The sequence below is a fragment of the Eurosta solidaginis genome, chromosome 4 (genome assembly GCF_040869045.1).
Source record: "Eurosta solidaginis isolate ZX-2024a chromosome 4, ASM4086904v1, whole genome shotgun sequence".
Classification (NCBI taxonomy): Eukaryota; Metazoa; Arthropoda; class Insecta; order Diptera; family Tephritidae; genus Eurosta; species Eurosta solidaginis.
The window spans coordinates 13,354,444-13,373,211 of NC_090322.1; the positions used below are offsets into that span (position 1 = coordinate 13,354,444).

Here is an 18,768-nt window from a genome sequence, read left to right on the forward strand (position 1 = left end):
ACGTCACACCCAAGATTTTGGGGTGTAGGACAGTCGGTAGCGTAGTGCCATCGACGTGGATGTTGAAAATGGTCGACATTTGGGACGCCCAAGTTGTAAATAGGTTTGCGGATGATTTAGTCGGTGCCAGGGGTGGCTTTCCGTAATTCGATATCGATCAAGAACGACTATAAAATAATCGTTTTCGCTTTCCGTAACACAAATTGTCGACTCGTCGTATCGAACGTTCGATACAAACTGTTCGATACCAAATTAGGTGTCGAATTGCCTTTTTGAAAGTTATAATTTTATGCTTTGGTGATTATTTAGGGAATGATTTTTTCTTCAGAGATTAAGAAACAAACGCTATTTATAAAAGAAAATATTTTGATAGCTCCAAAAAATTTCTAAACACCCTTTGAAATCTGCAAACGAAAGAGATCATACCAAGATACGGGAACTAAAATGGCATCATCGAGCGTTCGATATCGACTTGAAGTATCGAATCAACGAGTGTCGACTATCGAATTACGGAAAGCCACCCCAGGTTTCGCGAGGCGAAAAAACTGGAGAGATCAGGGAGGTAGCCGTTTATTCTGTTGCAAAGCCCATCGATCTGTGGGCCCGGGCCTGTGGTCATTATTGTGCAGTCATCGGCGTAAGAAACGATAGTAACTTCTTCCGGTGGCGAAGATATTTTTGATATTAGAAATTAGAAATTAAACAAAAGTGAGGATAGGACACCACCCTGTGGCATCCCTTGTTTAATTCTTCTTGGCTTTGATGTTTCGTTTCTCAATTGCACCGATGCCTGCCGACCATGCAGATAATTTGCGGTCGACCTTTTAAGACATGGGGGAAGGGTAGACCCTTCCAGGTCTTGCAGTAACGTGCCATGGTTGACCGTATCAAAAGCTTTTAATAGGTCTAGCGCAACGAGTACTGTTCTATGGTGGGACTTTTGATTTAACCACAATTTATCTGGGTGCTAATGGCATTTAGCGCGGTGGTGGTGCTATGGAGTTTTCTGAAGCCATGCTGATGACAGCCTAGCTACAAATTTGCTTTGAAGTAGAGGAGCAAAATGGCTTCAAGCGTCTTGGCTACTGGCGATAGGAGAGATATCGGGCGATATGACTCTCCTATGTTAGCTGGTTTACCAGGCTTTAGTAGCGGGACCACCTTTGCCATTTTCCATTTTTCGGGAATGACAAAGGTGGAAAAAAGACAGTATAGCAGTGCCCACTGTACGGCAAGGTCTTGCTTTACTGGCGTGTACTGTATTCGGAACGCGCAGCACTCTTTATATATATGTGGTAGCGTCATAAATATATGCAACAGCCAATTTGGCTCGTGCCATGTTTGTTCGCGCATATTCATAATCGGAGTAGTATAACTTGTAAGTACTGTATTCGGTATACATATGTATATGTAGGCGTCTCAGATTGTTGCATCAGTCAAGTTGGTTCATGCTATTGGCGTACATTCTTATTCCCGTTAGTATATAGTGTCAAATACTGCATTCGTAATTAATTCACAATGTTCGTTATATATGTCCGTTGGCGTCAGATTTTTGCATCGTCCAATTCGGCTCGTGTCTAGTCTGTTTGCGCATAAAGCTGGAGCCATTGGTGCTTTATCGGTAACCGTATCGGTAACCTTATAACAGCTGATTCGATCAACCTTATGGGAATCAATGCAATCGATTATTGGTGCCGCTAAGGTCGTAACCGTATCGTAGCCAACCAATTGGTTTTTGGTTTGCCGTCGTAACGATAAACAGCTGATTACGTTAGGGGTACGACTACAGCGATACGACAAACGGCACCAATGACTCCCGCTTAAAGCCGGAGTCATTGGTGCCGTATGTCGTATCGCTGTATCCGTATCCCTAACGTAATCAGCTGTTTATCGTTACGACGGTAAAGCTGGAGTCATTGGTGCCGTATGTCGTATCGCTGTATCCGTATCCCTAACGTAATCAGCTGTTTATCGTTACGACGGCAACCAAAACCTAATTGGTTGGCTACGATACGGTTACGACCTTAGCGGCACCAATAATCGATTGCATTGATTCTCATAAGATTGGTCGAATCAGCTGTTATAAGGTTACCGATACGGTTACCGATAAAGCACCAATGTCTCCAGCTTAAACCAAAACCCAATTGGTTGGCTACGATACGGTTACGACCTTAGCGGCACCAATAATCGATTGCATTGCTTCTCATAAGGTTGGTCGAATCAGCTGTTATAAGGTTACCGATACGGTTACCGATAAAGCACCAATGTCTCCAGCTTAAGCTCGTCGCCTTAGTACGTAAATATCATTTTAAACAACCCTTATTTATGTATTTGCACATATGCATCTCGGTCCCACGTACATATAATTATATAAATCGCAGTAGGCTTTGTCAATTTCTATGCGACGACGCTAATGACGCGCCACAATATACAACACACATACATACAAATGATCTCATATCGCTTATCTTATAGGCTGACTAGCAACCATTTGTAAAAACCAGGCATGCTTAACCAACGAACCGATATCATTTCGTTACGATAATTAACGTTAATAAACGAAACAAAGTCATTTCGACACTGATGATGGCACAACGCCGAAACCGGTTTGTCTCAAAACCAAATTTGACTAGGGATGACGGAAAATCGTTCCAATATACATCATTTATCCACCCTGTCGGAAAATCAACCAAACAAGATAAGTCATTTCGTTTCGTTTATTAACGTTATACTGTTTTCACACAGAAACTTAATGATCTCATTTCACCTGCTAATGAAATCGTAAATTTTTTGCTTTCACACAGAAGTAATTGCTCGATTAGTATGAACGATGAGACAGACAATCATGGCGGAACGATACAAGGTGGGAGCATGGCGACATACCTACAAACAAACAAAATTCCATGTACTTGTAAATTCGATGGACAAATGTCAAAATCGTAGTTGATGTATCAAATCAAATAAAAAAGGTTATAATCAGCTGTTCGATGCGGCCACCTTGTATCGTTCCACCATGCAGACAATGACATTTACTTTGACAAATGACATTTTTAAGCACTGAACACACCAAAAACTAAGAAGCGGAACGCGGCCAACAGTTGCATTGTGCTTTTGACTTCATTAGGCATTCGATTAGCTACTAATGAAATAATTATAGATTCGAATTTTGTAGGGAAGATTGAGCTCAATAAGCGTCTTAATGTAGAAAACTGCCTTTATTATTCAATAAGCCGTCTGTGTGAAATTAGTATAAAGAACGTCAAATTAACGTAACGGTTCGTTGGTTAAGCATGCCCGGCATTGTGAATGATGACAAAGTGTGATCTCTTATCTGTCAACTGCCTAACAGGCTGTTCAATATGGCTACTTTTCAGAGTTTTGACAGGCTGTTCAATATGGCGGCGCCCATCTTCAGCGGGTGATAGAAAGAGATACAGAATGAGACAGCGATAGTCAAATACGAATCAGGTGATCCAATCACTTTGGAATTTTGACGTTTATGCAGAAGAGATCACACTTTGTCAACATTCACAATGATGCCTGGTAAAAACATGCATGAATGTTCTATTTTTCTCTACTGCGTAAAATATAGATCACACATGTACATATATATATGTATACGTACGAATAAACAATAATGTAAACAAGTGTTCGTATTTCCAAACTTGAGTTCGTTATAAATATGTAAATCATGAGTTGTCATACACATATAAGCATTTATACATATAAAAACATACACACACCATACAATTTAGAAGATAAGACAAAATATGCACTTCGTTTTTTAACGTCGTTGCGTCAATTTCGTTTCCCCACAGCTCAACCGCGTGTTATAAAAGGACGCTATTCATGCGGTTGAGAACAAAATGGCGGATAGTGAGGGAATCGACATGACAAAAAATTAATTAAAACAGTTGAAAAACTTAAAATTTATCGTACTTGGAGTAAACCATTAAATCATTTAATCTGAATAATTTATCTTAGAGGAAATACCTGGCATGTGGAGACAAGTTCTCTGGCCAACAAACACCAAACTCCAAAAAAAAAAAAAAAAAAGACAAAATATGTATCACCGCTTCAGCGGAACAAGAAAACTTTTGAAAAAGACCTAATAAATGTAACCGTTGATCACTCAACAACGTTTTAGTTTTACTCGGCATTCGATACTATAACAGGTTGAAGACATGCGCTAAATATTTGAAACCCTCTTTCCCTAAGGCTTTAAGCATCGGCATGGCTATGCCGTCTGGACCCACTGCTTTGGATGGTTTAGCATGACCGATGGCGTCCTCAACCTCTTTGGCGGTGATGGTAATTGGAGACGCGCTGAATTTATGTTTATGTGCACGTCTGTTGGCCCTCCGTCTATCTTTGTCGATCGTAGAATGCATTATATATTGTCGGCAGAAAGCGCTCACGCATTTTTTCGCATCCTACAGCAGTTTATCGTCAAAGGCGATGGAAATTTTGTCATTGTGCTTAGACGGATTCGATAGGGACTTTACGGTGGACCAAAGTTTACCTACACCGGCAGAGAGGTTACAACCGCTTAGGTGCTCCTCCCATTTCGCCCGCTTGTGTTCATCCACAAGCAATCTGATGCGTTGCTTTTTATCCCTTATTTGGAGGTCGCCGGGATCGATCTGTCTTATAAGGTCACGTTCTCTCGCTAAATTTGCGGCCTCCGACGGAAATTGAGGCCGAATTTCGGGAATTCTACCGGCGGGAATGAAGCGAGCCGAGGCGGATTCAATGACCCTGCGGAAAGCACGCTCCCCTTGGCGAGCATCAGTCGGGATTGGGAGGGCAGCAAAGCGGTTGTCTGTAAAGGATTTGTATTCGTCCCACTTTCCTTTTTTAAAGTTTATCAAAGTGAGTTTTTCTGTGACAATGAAGTCGGCGGTACGCTTGAGCGAAATAAGTACAGGCAGGGGGTCGGATGCCAATGTTACCATCGGCTGCCAGTTGACGCAGTTTACGAGTCCTGCGCTCACGATAGATATATCCGGCGAACTGTGACAGCTTCCTACCATATGTGAGGGGGCATCTCCGTTTATAGTGCAGAAAGTCGTTTCTTCTATTTGATCCGCCAACATCTCACCCCTACTGTGCCTGCAAGTTTGAATGCCATAGATCGTGGTGGGCATTTGAAGTCGCCTAAAATAATACTATTATTGCCAGTGAGTAAGGCGCTGATGTTAGGGCGGTATCCACTGGGGCAACAGGTGGCAGGAGGGATGTAGATGTTGATGATTTCTAGGTTTGCATCGCCTGTCCGGACAGATAAGCCTTGACGTTCTAAGGCACTGTCCCTGCGGCCGATGTCGGTATCAAGTAAATGATATTGCACTGACTGGTGTGAGATAAAGCCGTGGCCGCCTCCATATCCGCTCTCACGATCTTTTCTGTGGACATCATACCCAGAACAGGTCTGCAGAGCAGATCTTTCCGTGAGTTCAGTCTCTTGAATCGCAGCGATGCGGATGTTGTGCCGCTTCATCAAATCGACTATCTCCGTAATCTTCCCAGTTAATCCATGACAGTTTAACTGCAGAATTCTGAAGTGCAACGGGGGAGACGTCGTCACTCTAGGAGTAAGTGATGGGTGACTACGCCTGGGCTGTGAAAGGATAGGACGCAACTACTGTTGTGGCCCTGGGACTGGAAGTCCTTGGGTAAGCATTGGGCTACCCGGGGGGTTGCCGTCGCGGAGACCAGAACATATAGGAAAGTGGCACCGTCCAAGGTAGGACCTGCATTGGGCGGATGTCGCAAACATATATATTCTGTGCTGGCAAACGGTGCACACGGAGGTAGGGACTAAGAGTCTGTTTCCCTGGCCCACACGATTGCTGCAGGAAAAGAGGGAGGAAGAAAAGGGGGCAGGGACTGATGTTCAGCATTGCTACCGACTCTACTACGGAGATAGTAGTTATGAGTGGTAGCAGCCGTTTGAGTTGTTGGCGCCGTGGGGCGCGAGCAGCAGCGGGTACTTGTTGTGGCTTGATGAGCAGCGGGGTTGCTGGAAGGTACCGGGGGGGGGGGAGGGGGGGCGCTAAGGCGTAGACTACGGGACGCCTTTGGGCGTGAACAGCAAGGAGCCACAAAAGATTTATAAAAGGTACGTGGACGTCGGGTTTGGCGATCAAGCCCAGAACAACCTGTCCGATGCAACCAGCCCTTACACGAGACACACTGAACAGAGTATGACCGTCCTAGAAAGATTCTTTTGCGGCAGATGCAGTAAAACCATTTCTCAGGACCGGGGTCAGGAGACGGACCCGGATTGGGTTCGATACCTTCCCGGAGCAAGAGAATATGGAGCAGTCCCGCTTCAAGGAGCTGCTGGCATGATGACAATTTGTGGGAGGGACGCAGCAAATTAAATGGGGCTACACTGAAATGACAGTCCTTGGTCGGGAAAAATCCCGAGTCTCCGGTATATAGAACCGACTGCCTTGGGAAAATTATCATTGATATCGCTGACATTGACATCGGGGGAAACTGAGAGAGCGGCTATGGATTTGACAATTCCAATCCCCTTTATTGTATTCCAAGTTTCCTTCGAATTTAAAGCGGAACTAAACTTATTTTTCTAGAAATCTACCTTAGCCGATGTTTTTGTTAGTTGACCTAATCATGTGAAAACGGCTTCATAGCTTAAAAGGACACTAAACGGAAATGTGAAGATTCTCAGGGCCAAAATGATTTTTCCTGAGCCCAAATCCTATCGAAAAATCGATGGCGCCTATCCTGTCGAAAAATATATTCGCCTCGATAAGCGCTTACGATTTACTATTGCATCCTAAAATGTACTTGTATGTAGAAATTATCCCGTGCATGCAACAAAGGAGAATTTTTCTTTCAACAAAGCGGAAAAATAATCAAAAAAAAATTAAAACAAAAAAAAATTTTATTACTTTGATTTTTTTCGATAATCGTAAAAAATTATGATTTGTTTTTGATTATTTTTTTAATCAACTGAAAAGTAATCATTAAAAATAGAAAATAATGGCATGTAATCATTAAATGGCGTTTAAAGAAAATAATCAATGGAACGGCTAATCATTACCATTAGTAATCATTATTTAACAGGTCTGTTGCTATGCATTTTCATTTCAGCTATGAACATCGTTATCAAATTGCTTCATCTGTATTGAAATTGTGCCTGCGCGAACTTTTCGAATTGGAATGTATGCAAACCGACCCCAATTGGTCCAATTTCCTCCCACACAGCATTTAAATGATACATTTTTGAACTTTCCTTCATATCAACACAATTTGATTACTCCTTGCGACTAAATTCTGAGTTTTCATACAGTTGAACAAAATAAATAATAAAATAAGATTCTTTTTAATGATCAAAAACTGAAAATCATTTTTCGATCAGTTTTTGAAATCATTTTCGAAGAACTTTGATGAATAAATTTTAAGATTTTATATTAAACCTTATTGACATTAGCTGTGTTTTTTTCACGTCTATATACGTTTACGCTTAAACTTTATATGGACTGCTAAGCGACAAACTTTAAATACACCTCTTAAATTGCTACGCATAAAATTAGTACTACTAAATTTCAATACGCATTATACTCAGACGTAACTGAAATTCCATGTATTCTATACGCGTCCACTATCTATCACAACTGATTCAGCTATATTACACAGAAATGCAACAGAGGGTTGTGTCTCCGCTTTTCGGTACACCCTGTAGCTGTAGCTAGTTGTTTAACCACTGCCGCTAGATGGGTCTCCTAAGCATTATCTAAGCGAGGATAGGAGTTTTTTTCACGCGGAAACGAAACGTATACGCGTGTAAAAAAAACGGCTATTATTTTAGGTGAATTTTTTTGTTTCAAACTACATATATATTTGGGTACCTAGTCTGTTATGCAAATGATATCTGTAGACTTTGGCAAATTTGATATGTATCGACTCATTTCATACAACCTTAGTCCATTCATCACTTTGTGGATCGTAATGTTCCACAGTTGGAATGATGTTTGGTTCCTCCCAGCCCCCTACAACAAATATTTGTTTCTTATGTACAGTTGACTGCAATATAAAATGTTTACTATTTATTACAGACTAGAATCTTATTTATTGATTTCCTTTCAGAACTTACACCACTCCATACACGTGCTTCATGCATATCGGCGCATTGACTCCAGGAGTCTGTCGTGGGATCATAGCATTCAACACATTATAACTAACTCCATCTCTACAGCCGCCCATAACATAAATTATTCCATTGAGAACAACTGCGCTGAAGAAAGAGCGAGGTGTGATCATCTTTATACCTTTCATGAAAATGAAATGATATATTAATTTCGTCACGAAACCGAAAATTGTAAGTCCTTAAAGGAAAATAGATAGACCCACCATTAAGTATACCGAAATAATCAGGTTGAAGAGCTGAGTTGATTTAGCCATGTCCGTCTGTCCGTCTGTCTGTTTGTATGCAAACTAGTCCCTCAATTTTTGAGATATCTGGATAAAATTTGGTGAGCGGGTGTATTTGGGTGTCCGATTAGACATTTGTCGGAACCGACCGGATCGGACCACTATAGCATATATCATCCATACAACCGATTTTTCAGAAAGAGGATTTTTGTAATATCTTACCCAATTTAACAGATTGAAGCTTCAAACTTCACCATATACTTTCGTATATTGCACATATTGTTGCCTGAAAAAATTGATGAAATCGGTCGTATATATAGTATATATCCCCCACAACCGATTGTTCAGATAAGGAACTTTTCGTAATTACTGCCCTATTTTAAGAGCTAGAGGCTTCAAATTTCAACGAATGCTTACGTATATAGCATATATTGTTGTCTGAAGAAATCATAAAGATCGGTGGTATATATAGTATATATATGGTGGTATATATAGTATACATATATATATATTTTCGCAATTTTTAGCCCTATTTTAACAGCTAGAAGCTTCAAATTTCACCGAATACTTACGTATATAGCATATATTGTTGTCTGAAAAAATCATAGAGATCGGTTGTATATATAGTATACATATATCTCATACAACCGATTGTTCAGATAAGAAACTTCTCGCAATTTCTACCCCATTTTAACAGCTATAAGCTTCAAATTTCACCGATTGCTTACGTATATAGCATATATTGTTGGCTGAAAAAATCATAGAGATCGGTGGTATATATATTATATACTTCATATAAACTGTCATTTTTGCCCCTTTTTTACGGCTAGAAGCTTCAAAATTCATCAAATTTCATCAAATAGTTACGTTTACGTCATATATTGTTGAAATACGTGATTCGTAGTCATAGTTTTTACACGGAGACCACAAAAAACCGAAACTTTGCATCCTCACACAAAGTACCTATCTATTTTTATACTCAGTTGAGCAGAGCTCACAGAGTATATTAAGTTTGATTGGATAACGGTTGGTTGTACATATATAAAGGAATCGAGATAGATATAGACTTCCATATATCAAAATAATCAGGATCGAAAAAAAATTTGATTGAGCCATGTCCGTCCGTCCGTCCGTCCGTTAACACGATAACTTGAGTCAATTTTGAGGTATCTTGATGAAATTTGGTATGTAGATTCCTGGGCACTCATCTCAGATCGCTATTTAAAATGAACGATATCGGACTATAACCACACCCACTTTTTCGATATCGAAAATTTCGAAAAACCGAAAAAATGCGATAATTCATTGCCAAAGGCGGTTAAAGCGATGAAACTTGGTAGATGGGTTGACGTTATGACGCAGAATAGTAAATTAGTAAGATTTTGGACAATGGGCGTGGCACGGCCCACTTTTACAAGAAGGTAATTTAAAAGTTTTGCAAGCTGTAATTTGGCAGTCGTTGAAGATATCATGATGAAATTTGGCAGGAACGTTACTACTATTACTGTATATGTGCTAAATAAAAATTAGCAAAATTGGATGAAGAACACGCCCACTTTTAAAAAAATTTTTTTTTTAAATTCAAATTTTAACAAAAAATTTAATATCTTTACTGTATATAAGTAAATTAAGTCAAAATTCAACTCCAGTAATGATATGATGCAACAAAATACAAAAATAAAAGAAAATTTCAAAATGGGCGTGGCTCCGCCCATTTTCATTTAGTTTGTCTAGAATACTTTTAATGTCATAAGTCGAACAAAAATTTACCAATCCTTCTCAAATTTGGTAGGGGCATAGATTCTATGACGGTAACTGTTCTCTGTGGAAATGGGCGAAATCGGTGGAAGCCACGCCCAGTTTTTATACACAGTCCACCGTCTGTCCTTCCGCTCGGCCGTTAACACAATAACTTGAGCAAAAACCGATATATCTTTACTAAACTTAGCCCACGTACTTATCTGAACTCACTTTATCTTGGTATAAAAAATGGCCGAAATCCGACCATAACCACGTCCACTTTATCGATATCGAAAATTACGAAAAATGAAAAAAATGCCATAATTCTATACCAAATACGAAAAAAGGGATGAAACATGGTAACTGGATTGGTTTATTGACGCAAAATATAACTTTGGAAAAAACTTTGTAAAATGGGTGTGACACCTACCATATTAAGTAGAAGAAAATGAAAAAGTTCTACAAGGCGAAATCAACAGCCCTTGGAATCTTGGCAGGAATACTGTTAGTGGTATTGCATATATAAATAAATTAACAGTACCCGACAGATGATTTTCTGGATCACCTGGTCCACATTTTGGTCGATATCGCGAGAACGCCTTCACATATACATCTAAGGGCCACTCGCTTTTAAAACCTTCATTAATACCTTTAATTTGATATCCATATCGTACAAACACATTCTAGAGTCACCCCTTGCCCACCCTAATGGCGATATTCCGAAAAGGCGTCCACCTATAGACCTAATGCCTACTCCCTCTTAAAATGCTCAGTAACACCTTTCGTTTGATACCCATATCGTACAAACATTCTAGAGTCACCCCTGGCCCACCCCAATGGCGATATCTCGAAAAGGCGTCCACCTGTAGACCTAATGTCCACTCCCTCTTAAAATACTCAGTAACACCTTTCGTTTGATACCCATATCGTACAAACATTCTAGAGTCACCCCTGGCCCACCCTAATGGCGATATCTCGAAAATGCGTCCACCTATAGACCTAATGCCCACTCCCTCTGAAAATGCTCAGTAACACCTTTCGTTTGATACCCATATCGTACAAACATTCTAGAGTCACCCCTGGCCCACCCTAATGGCGATATCTCGAAAAAGCGTCCACCTATAGACCTAATGCCCACTCCCTCTTAAAATGCTCAGTAACACCTTTCGTTTGATACCCATATCGTACAAACATTCTAGAGTCACCCTTGGTCCACCTTTATGGCGATATCTCGAAAAGGCGTCCACCTATAGAAGAACTAAGGATTACTCCCTTTTAATGGCGATATCTCGAAAAAGCGTCCACCTATAGACCTAATGCCCACTCCCTCTTAAAATGCTCAGTAACACCTTTCGTTTGATACCCATATCGTACAAACATTCTAGTCACTCTTGGTGCACCTTTATGGCGATATCTCGAAAAGGCGTCCACCTATAGAAGAACTAAGGATTACTCCCTTTTAAAATACTCATTACCACCTTTCATTTGATACCCATATCGTACAAACACATTCTAGAGTCACCCTGGCCCACCCTAATGGCGATATCTCGAAAAGGCGTCCACCTATAGACCTAATGCCCACTTCCTCTTAAAATGCTCAGTAACACCTTTCGTTTGATACCCATATCGTACAAACATTCTAGAGTCACCTTTGGTCCACCTTTATGGCGATATCTCGAAAAGGCATCCACCTATAGAACTAAGGATTACTCCCTTTTAAAATACTCATTACCACCTTTCATTTGATACCCATATCGTACAACCACATTCTAGAGTCACCCTGGCCCACCGTAATGGCGATATCTCGAAAAGGCGTCCACCTATAGACCTAATGCCCACTCCCTCTTAAAATGATCAGTAACACCTTTCGTTTGATACCCATATCGTACAAACATTCTAGAGTCACCCCTGGCCCACCCTAATGGCGATATCTCGAAAAGGCGTCCACCTATAGACCTAATGCCCACTCCCTCTTAAAATGCTCAGTAACACCTTTCGTTTGATTCCCATATCGTACAAACACATTCTAGAGTCACCCCTGGCCCACCCTAATGACGATATCTCGAAAAGACGTCCACCTATAGACCTCATGCCCCCTCCCTCTTAAAATGTTCAGTAACACCTTTCGTTTGATACCCATATCGTACAAACATTCTAGAGTCACCCTTGGTCCACCTTTATGGCGATATCTCGAAAAGGCGTCCACCTATAGAACTAAGGATTACTCCCTTTTAAAATACTCATTACCATCTTTCATTTGATACCCATATCATACAAACACATTCTAGAGTCACCCCTGGCCCACCCTAATGGCGACTTTTCGAAAAGGCGTCCACCTATAGACCTAATGCCCACTCCCTCTTAAAATGCTCAGTAACACTTTTCGTTTGATACCCATATCGTACAAACATTCTAGAGTCACCCCTGGCCCACCCTAGTGGCGATATCTCGAAAAGGCGTCAACCTATAGACCTAATGCCCACTCCCTCTTAAAATGCTCAGTAACACCTTTCATTTGATTCCCATATCGTACAGACACATTCTAGAGAAACCCCTGGTCCACCTTTATGGCGATATCTCGAAACGGCGTCCACCTATGGAACTAAGGATCACTCCTTTTCAAAATACTCATTAACAGCTTTCATTTGATACCCATATCGTACAAACATATTCTAGAGTCACCCCTGGTCCACCTTTATGGCGATTTCTCGAAAATGCGTTCACCTATAGAACTAAAGCCCATTCCCTTTTAAAATACTCATTACCACCTTTCATTTGATACCCATATCGTACAAACACATTCTAGAGTCACCCCTGTTCCACCTTAATGGCGATATCTCGAAAATGCGTCCACCGATAGACCTAAGGCCCACTCCCTCTTAAAATGCTCAGTAACACCTTTCATTTGATACCCATATCGTACAAACAAATTCTAGAGTCAGCCCTGGTCCACCTTTATGGCGATATCCCTAAATGGCGTCCATCCATAGAACTATGGCCTACTCTCTCTTAAAATACTCTTTAATACCTTCCATTTGATACACATGTCATACAACCACATTCCAGGGTTACCCTAGCTTCATTTTCCTACATGGTGATTTTCCTTATTTTGTCTCCATAGCTCTCAACTGAGTATGTAATGTTCGGTTACACCCGAACTTAGCCTTCCTTACTTGTTTATTTTATATTTATCTTAAAAATCGTTTAGGTATGTAGATCTGTTCACTAGATATTTCTTATCTTATACATCCGATTATTCGGAGATTACGAACGGGATAAGATTATTGTTCAGCCCCATTCATGAAAGGTATGAAGTCTTCGGCATAGCCGAAGACAGTCCCGTCCTTACTTGTTTTAATTTGCCTCCATCCATGAGAAACGGAACACCTAAATATGTACGTACATTAGTGTATAATTATAGATTTGAATACATCGTTAGTTATTCCAATACATCAATATATTGAGCTGTGTTTGGCGGGCATAAAGTGTGTGTACACATAGCATAGTGTATAGAATACCAACCCACACGTCTAAGGTCCCAGGTTCGAAACCCAAGTAAACCTGCTGTTTGTTCACTATTACGAGCTGACCAATTTTTACCCTGTAGTTCTGCAGGTCTGCATCGAGGCATGAGAATTTGTATACCTGTTGAATCAGGGGCAATCCCGCTTATACAAATTATATGCCAATTTAATATGGGCACAAGCACAAAAGCAACAACATAACAGCGCTAAAGCAAGAGAAAATTCAAAGTTCTGCATAACAATACCCAACAGAGCAAATAGCAATACATTTTTCTTTTGCTCTCGCTTCACTACTGCTTTTGCTCCGTCTTAAACACGACGTAGCTCATAGCACATCGTAAGAATTGCTACCACTTTTTTATGCTACAACTCTGCTTTATGCTCTGTTCATGTTCAGAGCCGGAGCAGAGCAAAACCGTTGTTTGTGATGATGCTACTCTGGAATAGTGAATCCAAACATTGACAAAACCCCGCTTATGTATTTAAAAACTAAAATGGGAAAAAATTATCAAACTCTGGGAAAATATGTCCCGTTGTTTATGAAAACATATATCTGAGGTGCCCAGAGCAAATCCATTGTTTCATTAATCTCCCAAAACTTATTTGCTGATTTGCTGTTGTCTTAGTTTATCAAAAAAAAAAAAACAAAAAACTACTGGGCATCTATCTTAATATATATACATTTCGTGTCACATTGTTTGTCCGCGATGGACTCCTGAGCAATTAAGTACCGATTCCAAACACTTTCCAGGAAGTGGCCCAGTGACCGATCTATTCTAACAAATTTTATTTATGGTTCGATTTGCCTGAATTTTGGATATGGTAGCCCTTTGCCTAGATTAGTATTTACGATACTTTTTTTCCAGGAAGAGGACCAGGGACCGAAATTTTCGAACAAATTCTGTTCTTGGTTCGATTTACCTGAAATTTCGCATATGGGTAGCTCTTTGCCTAGATTATTATTTAATACACTTTTTTTCGGGAAATGGAGCAGGGACCGACTGGGACTGCGACTTGTAACAGAACTGGGACTTGGGTGGAAATGGAAAAAAGAGATGAAGAAGAACTAGAGAGAAAAGAAAAGAGGGAAGGAGAAAGAGATAGAGTTAGGCTAAGATAGAGAGATATGGATACAGGGTGCTGAAAGAAAGGTGAAGGGAAGAGTGAATAAAAAAGATAAAGAAAAGAGGAGAGAGGGGAAGGGAGAGTAAGAGGTAAACACTGCTTTAAAGTTATGCAGATATACCAAAGCTAGGGCAGAGCAACGTGTTCCGGGTCTGCTAGTTTACATATATTTTTTACTTTATTATATTTTATAAATACAAATCTTATTTAGTTTTTACTAGGATAATACCTACTTACATTTCAACCGTTTTTAAATCTGTATTATTCGTCCCTTTTCCCCGATCGCTTAAATTGTATCATTTAAATTGACAATACAGTGCTCACATCGTGCCTCATTCATTGGGCAAAATTGTTGAAATGTTTTTGTTTTGAAATTCCAGCTTCGAACTTTGTTAATAACTTTTTGGTCTTGAAGACCACCACTGAAAATCAAATTATCTTCCATAAAAACTACTGCGAATCGTTCCACATTTACATTCATTTTAATATCAGTCCATTTCGCCCATAAATCTTCAGATTTGTTATATTTCAAAATGACCTTGACCCTACAGGATCCTAAAATGTATAAATGTAATACCTTTTTATATACCAAGTATGGAAAAAAATTTGAAAATGTGCCTCGTGTTCGTACATTTTGTGAGGAATTTAAGAAATAAAAATATTGTAACGAATTTACTGCAAATCCTCTTATTCGCAACCTTCTACTAACGTTCGTATCGCTAAACTGTTGAATAAATAACTCCAATATTGAACAATGCAAAAATGGCCTTTATTAATGTACTTCACAATAACATTTATACTTTGCAACCAATAGCTTGCTTAAACCAAACTGATTCTCGCGCCTCTACTATTGCTGCTTTTATACAGTGTGATTTCCTCGTTGCATCTTCCAGGCGCTTCCAGAATTTACTTAGTTACTGGTATATAATTATAACTACAGATGCACGTGTGTAGCTCTCATATGCGCGTGTATTTGTGAGCGACACTTCCACAATTATAATTGCATACTTTAGGGAGCATCCAGATAAGATATCTGCATCTGTTTGTGCGTTGTTGTTGTTGTTGTTGTAGCAATGCTTGCCCCACCTAATAGCCGCGACCGATCAAAAATTGTCATCAATATCCTCTAACGGGAGTCCAAGGAAACTTGCCGTTTCAACAGGGGTGTACCATAAGGAAAGGGGTGTTAGAGGCGTTGGTTCCACATTACAATTGAAGAGATGCTTGGTGTCATGTGGGGAGACATTGCAAGCGGGGCATACATTTTGTATGTCGGGGTTGATTCTGGATAGGTAAGAGTTTAACCTGTTACAGTATCCAGAACGAAGTTGAGCAAGAGTGACACGCGTTTCCCTGGGGAATATGCGTTCCTCTTCCGCGAGTTTTGGATAATTTTCGTTAAGTACTGGATTCACCGGGCAATTCCCGGCATAAAGGTCCGACGCCTGTTTATGGAGTTCGCCAAGGACCTGCTTGTGTTTTTTCACTTCATACCGCTGGGTTCTCAGGTGCCGTATTTCCTCAAAATGCTTACGGAGATGACTCCTTAAGCCCCTAGGCGGTGCTGGTTCATCAATCAGATGTCTGTTGGGATGCCCAGGTTTCTGGGTATTCAACAGGAACTGTTTGGTCAGCATCTCATTTCTCTCCCTGATTGGGAGTATTCTCGCCTCATTATGCAGATGGTGTTCTGGGGACATAAGAAGACAGCCCGTGGCGATTCTGAGAGCAGTATGTTGGCAGGCCTGTAGTTTCTTCCAGTGGGTGATTTTTAGGCTTGGCGACCATATGGGTGACGCGTAGCACGTAATCGGCTGGCTAATTGCTTTGTATGTAGTCATGAGCGTTTCTTTATCTTTTCCCCAAGTACTGCCAGCGAGGGATTTGAGGATTTTGTTACGGCTCTGAATTACGGAACAATTGCGGCTGCGTGCTCACCAAAATGTAGATCCTGATCAAACGTCACACCCAAGATTTTGGGGTGTAGGACAGTCGGTAGCGTAGTGCCATCGACGTGGATGTTCAAAATGGTCGACATTTGGGACGCCCATGTTGTAAATAAGGTCGCGGAAGATTTAGTCGGTGATAATGCCAGGTTTCGCGAGGCGAAAAAACTGGAGAGATCAGCGAGGTAGCCGTTTATTTTATTGCATAGCGCATCGATCTTTGAGCCTGGGCCTGTGGCCATTATTGTGCAGTCATCGGCGTAGGAAACGATTGTGACTCCTTCCGGTGGTGAAGGTAGCTTATATATGTAGAAATTAAACAAAAGTTGGGATAGGACACCATCCTGTGGCACCCCTTGTTTAATTCTCCTTGGTTTTGATGTTTCGTTTCTAAATTGCACCGATGCCTGCCGACCACCCAGATAATTTGCGGTCCACCTTTTAAGACATGGGGGAAGGGTAAACCCTTCCAGGTCTTGCAGTAACGACCGTTGACCGTATCAAAAGCTTTTGATAGGTCTAGCGCTACGAGTACTGTTCTATGGTGGGGGTATTGATTTAAACCGCAACTTATCTGGGTGCTAATGGCATTTAGCGCGGTGTTAGTGCTATGGAGTTTTCTGAAGCCATGCTGATGAGGGGCTAGCTGCAAATTTGCTTGGAAATAAGGGAGCAAAATAGCTTCAAGCGTCTTTGCCACTGGCGATAGGAGAGATATCGGACGATACGACTCACCTATGTTAGCTGGTTTCCCAGGCTTTAGTAGCGGGACCACCTTAGCCATTTTCCATTTCTCAGGTATGACAAAGGTGGAAAGAGACAGGTTGAAGACATGCGCTAAATATTTGAAACCCTCTTTCCCTAGGCTTTTAAGCATCGGCATGGCTATGCCGTCTGGACCCACTGCTTTGGATGGTTTAGCACGACCAATGGCGTCCTCAACCTCTTTAGCGGTGATGGTGATTGGTGACGCGCTGAATTTGTGTTTATGTGCGTGTCTATTGGCTCCGTCTATCTTTTTCGACCGTAGGATGCATTATATATTGTCGGCAGAAAGTGCTCGCGCATTTTTTCGCGTCCGACAGCACTTTGTCGCCAAAGGCGATGGAAACTTTGTCTTTGTGCTTAGTCGGATTCGATAGGGACTTTACGGTGGACCAAAGTTTACCCACACCGGTAGAGAGGTTACAACCTCTTAGGTGCTCCTCCCATTTCGCCCGCTTGTGTTCATCCACAAGCAATCTGATGCGTTTGTTTATATCCCTTATTTGGGAGTCGCCTGGATCAAGCTGTCACGTTCTCTCGCTAAGTTTGCGGTCTCCGCCGGGAAGTGGGGCCGAATTTCGGGAATTCTCCCGGCGGGAATGAAATGTGCCGAGGCGGATTTAATGACCTTACGGAAGGCACGCTCCCCTTGGCGGGCATCAGTGGGGATAGGGAGGGCAGCAAAGCGGTTGTCTGTAAAGGATTTATATTCTTCCCACTTTCCTTTCTTGAAGTTTATGAAAGTGCGTTTTTGAGTGACGATGAAGTCGGCGGTACGCTCAAGCGAAATAAGTATGGGCAGGTGGTCGGATGCCAATGTTACCATCGGCTGCCAGTTGACGCAGTTTACGAGTTCTGCGCTCACGATTGAGATATCTGGCGAGCTGTGACAGCTTCCTACCATACGTGGGGGGGCGTCTCCGTGTATTGTGCTATTTGATCCGCCAACATCTCACCCCTACTGTCCGCCCGCAAGTTTGAATGCCATAGATCATGATGGGCATTGAAATCGCCTAAGATAATGCGATTGTTGACAGTGAGTAAGGCCCTGATATTAGGGCGGTATCCACTGGTGCAACAGGTGGCAGGAGGGATGTAGACGTTGATGATTTCTAGGTTTGCATCGCCTGACCGGTCAGATAGGCCTTGACGTTCTAAGACATTGTCCCTGCGGTCGATGCCAGGATCAAATATATAATATTGCACAGAGTGGTGTATGATAAACGCGAGACCGCCTCCATTTCCGCTCTCGCAGTCTTTTCTGT

At 41.3% G+C, this 18,768-nt stretch overlaps 2 protein-coding genes across 5 annotated transcripts in view; one reads left to right on the forward strand and one right to left on the reverse strand.

Annotated features, from left to right (window-relative positions):
- The window catches only part of LOC137249084 (kelch-like protein 4), an 84,866-nt gene that overhangs the window by 31,046 nt on the left and 35,052 nt on the right, over positions 1 to 18,768 (reverse strand). Inside the window, exon 1 of one of the 3 annotated variants that reach the window (XM_067780257.1) lies at positions 2,768 to 2,958. The exons of the other annotated variants lie outside the window; for them this stretch is intronic. The gene's annotated coding sequence lies outside the window, so the exon portion shown is untranslated. Of the gene's footprint in view, positions 1 to 2,767; positions 2,959 to 18,768 lie in introns of those variants that run through there. 3 annotated transcript variants of the gene reach the window in all.
- Positions 1 to 18,768, forward strand: part of LOC137249078 (kelch-like protein 5) — a 49,593-nt gene that overhangs the window by 25,798 nt on the left and 5,027 nt on the right. The window contains exon 6 of one of the 2 annotated variants that reach the window (XM_067780237.1): positions 8,119 to 8,350. The exons of the other annotated variant lie outside the window; for it this stretch is intronic. Within the exon in view, the coding sequence (XP_067636338.1) occupies positions 8,119 to 8,328 (210 nt within the window). The 3' untranslated portion in view covers positions 8,329 to 8,350. The remainder of the gene's footprint in view (positions 1 to 8,118; positions 8,351 to 18,768) is intronic. 2 annotated transcript variants of the gene reach the window in all.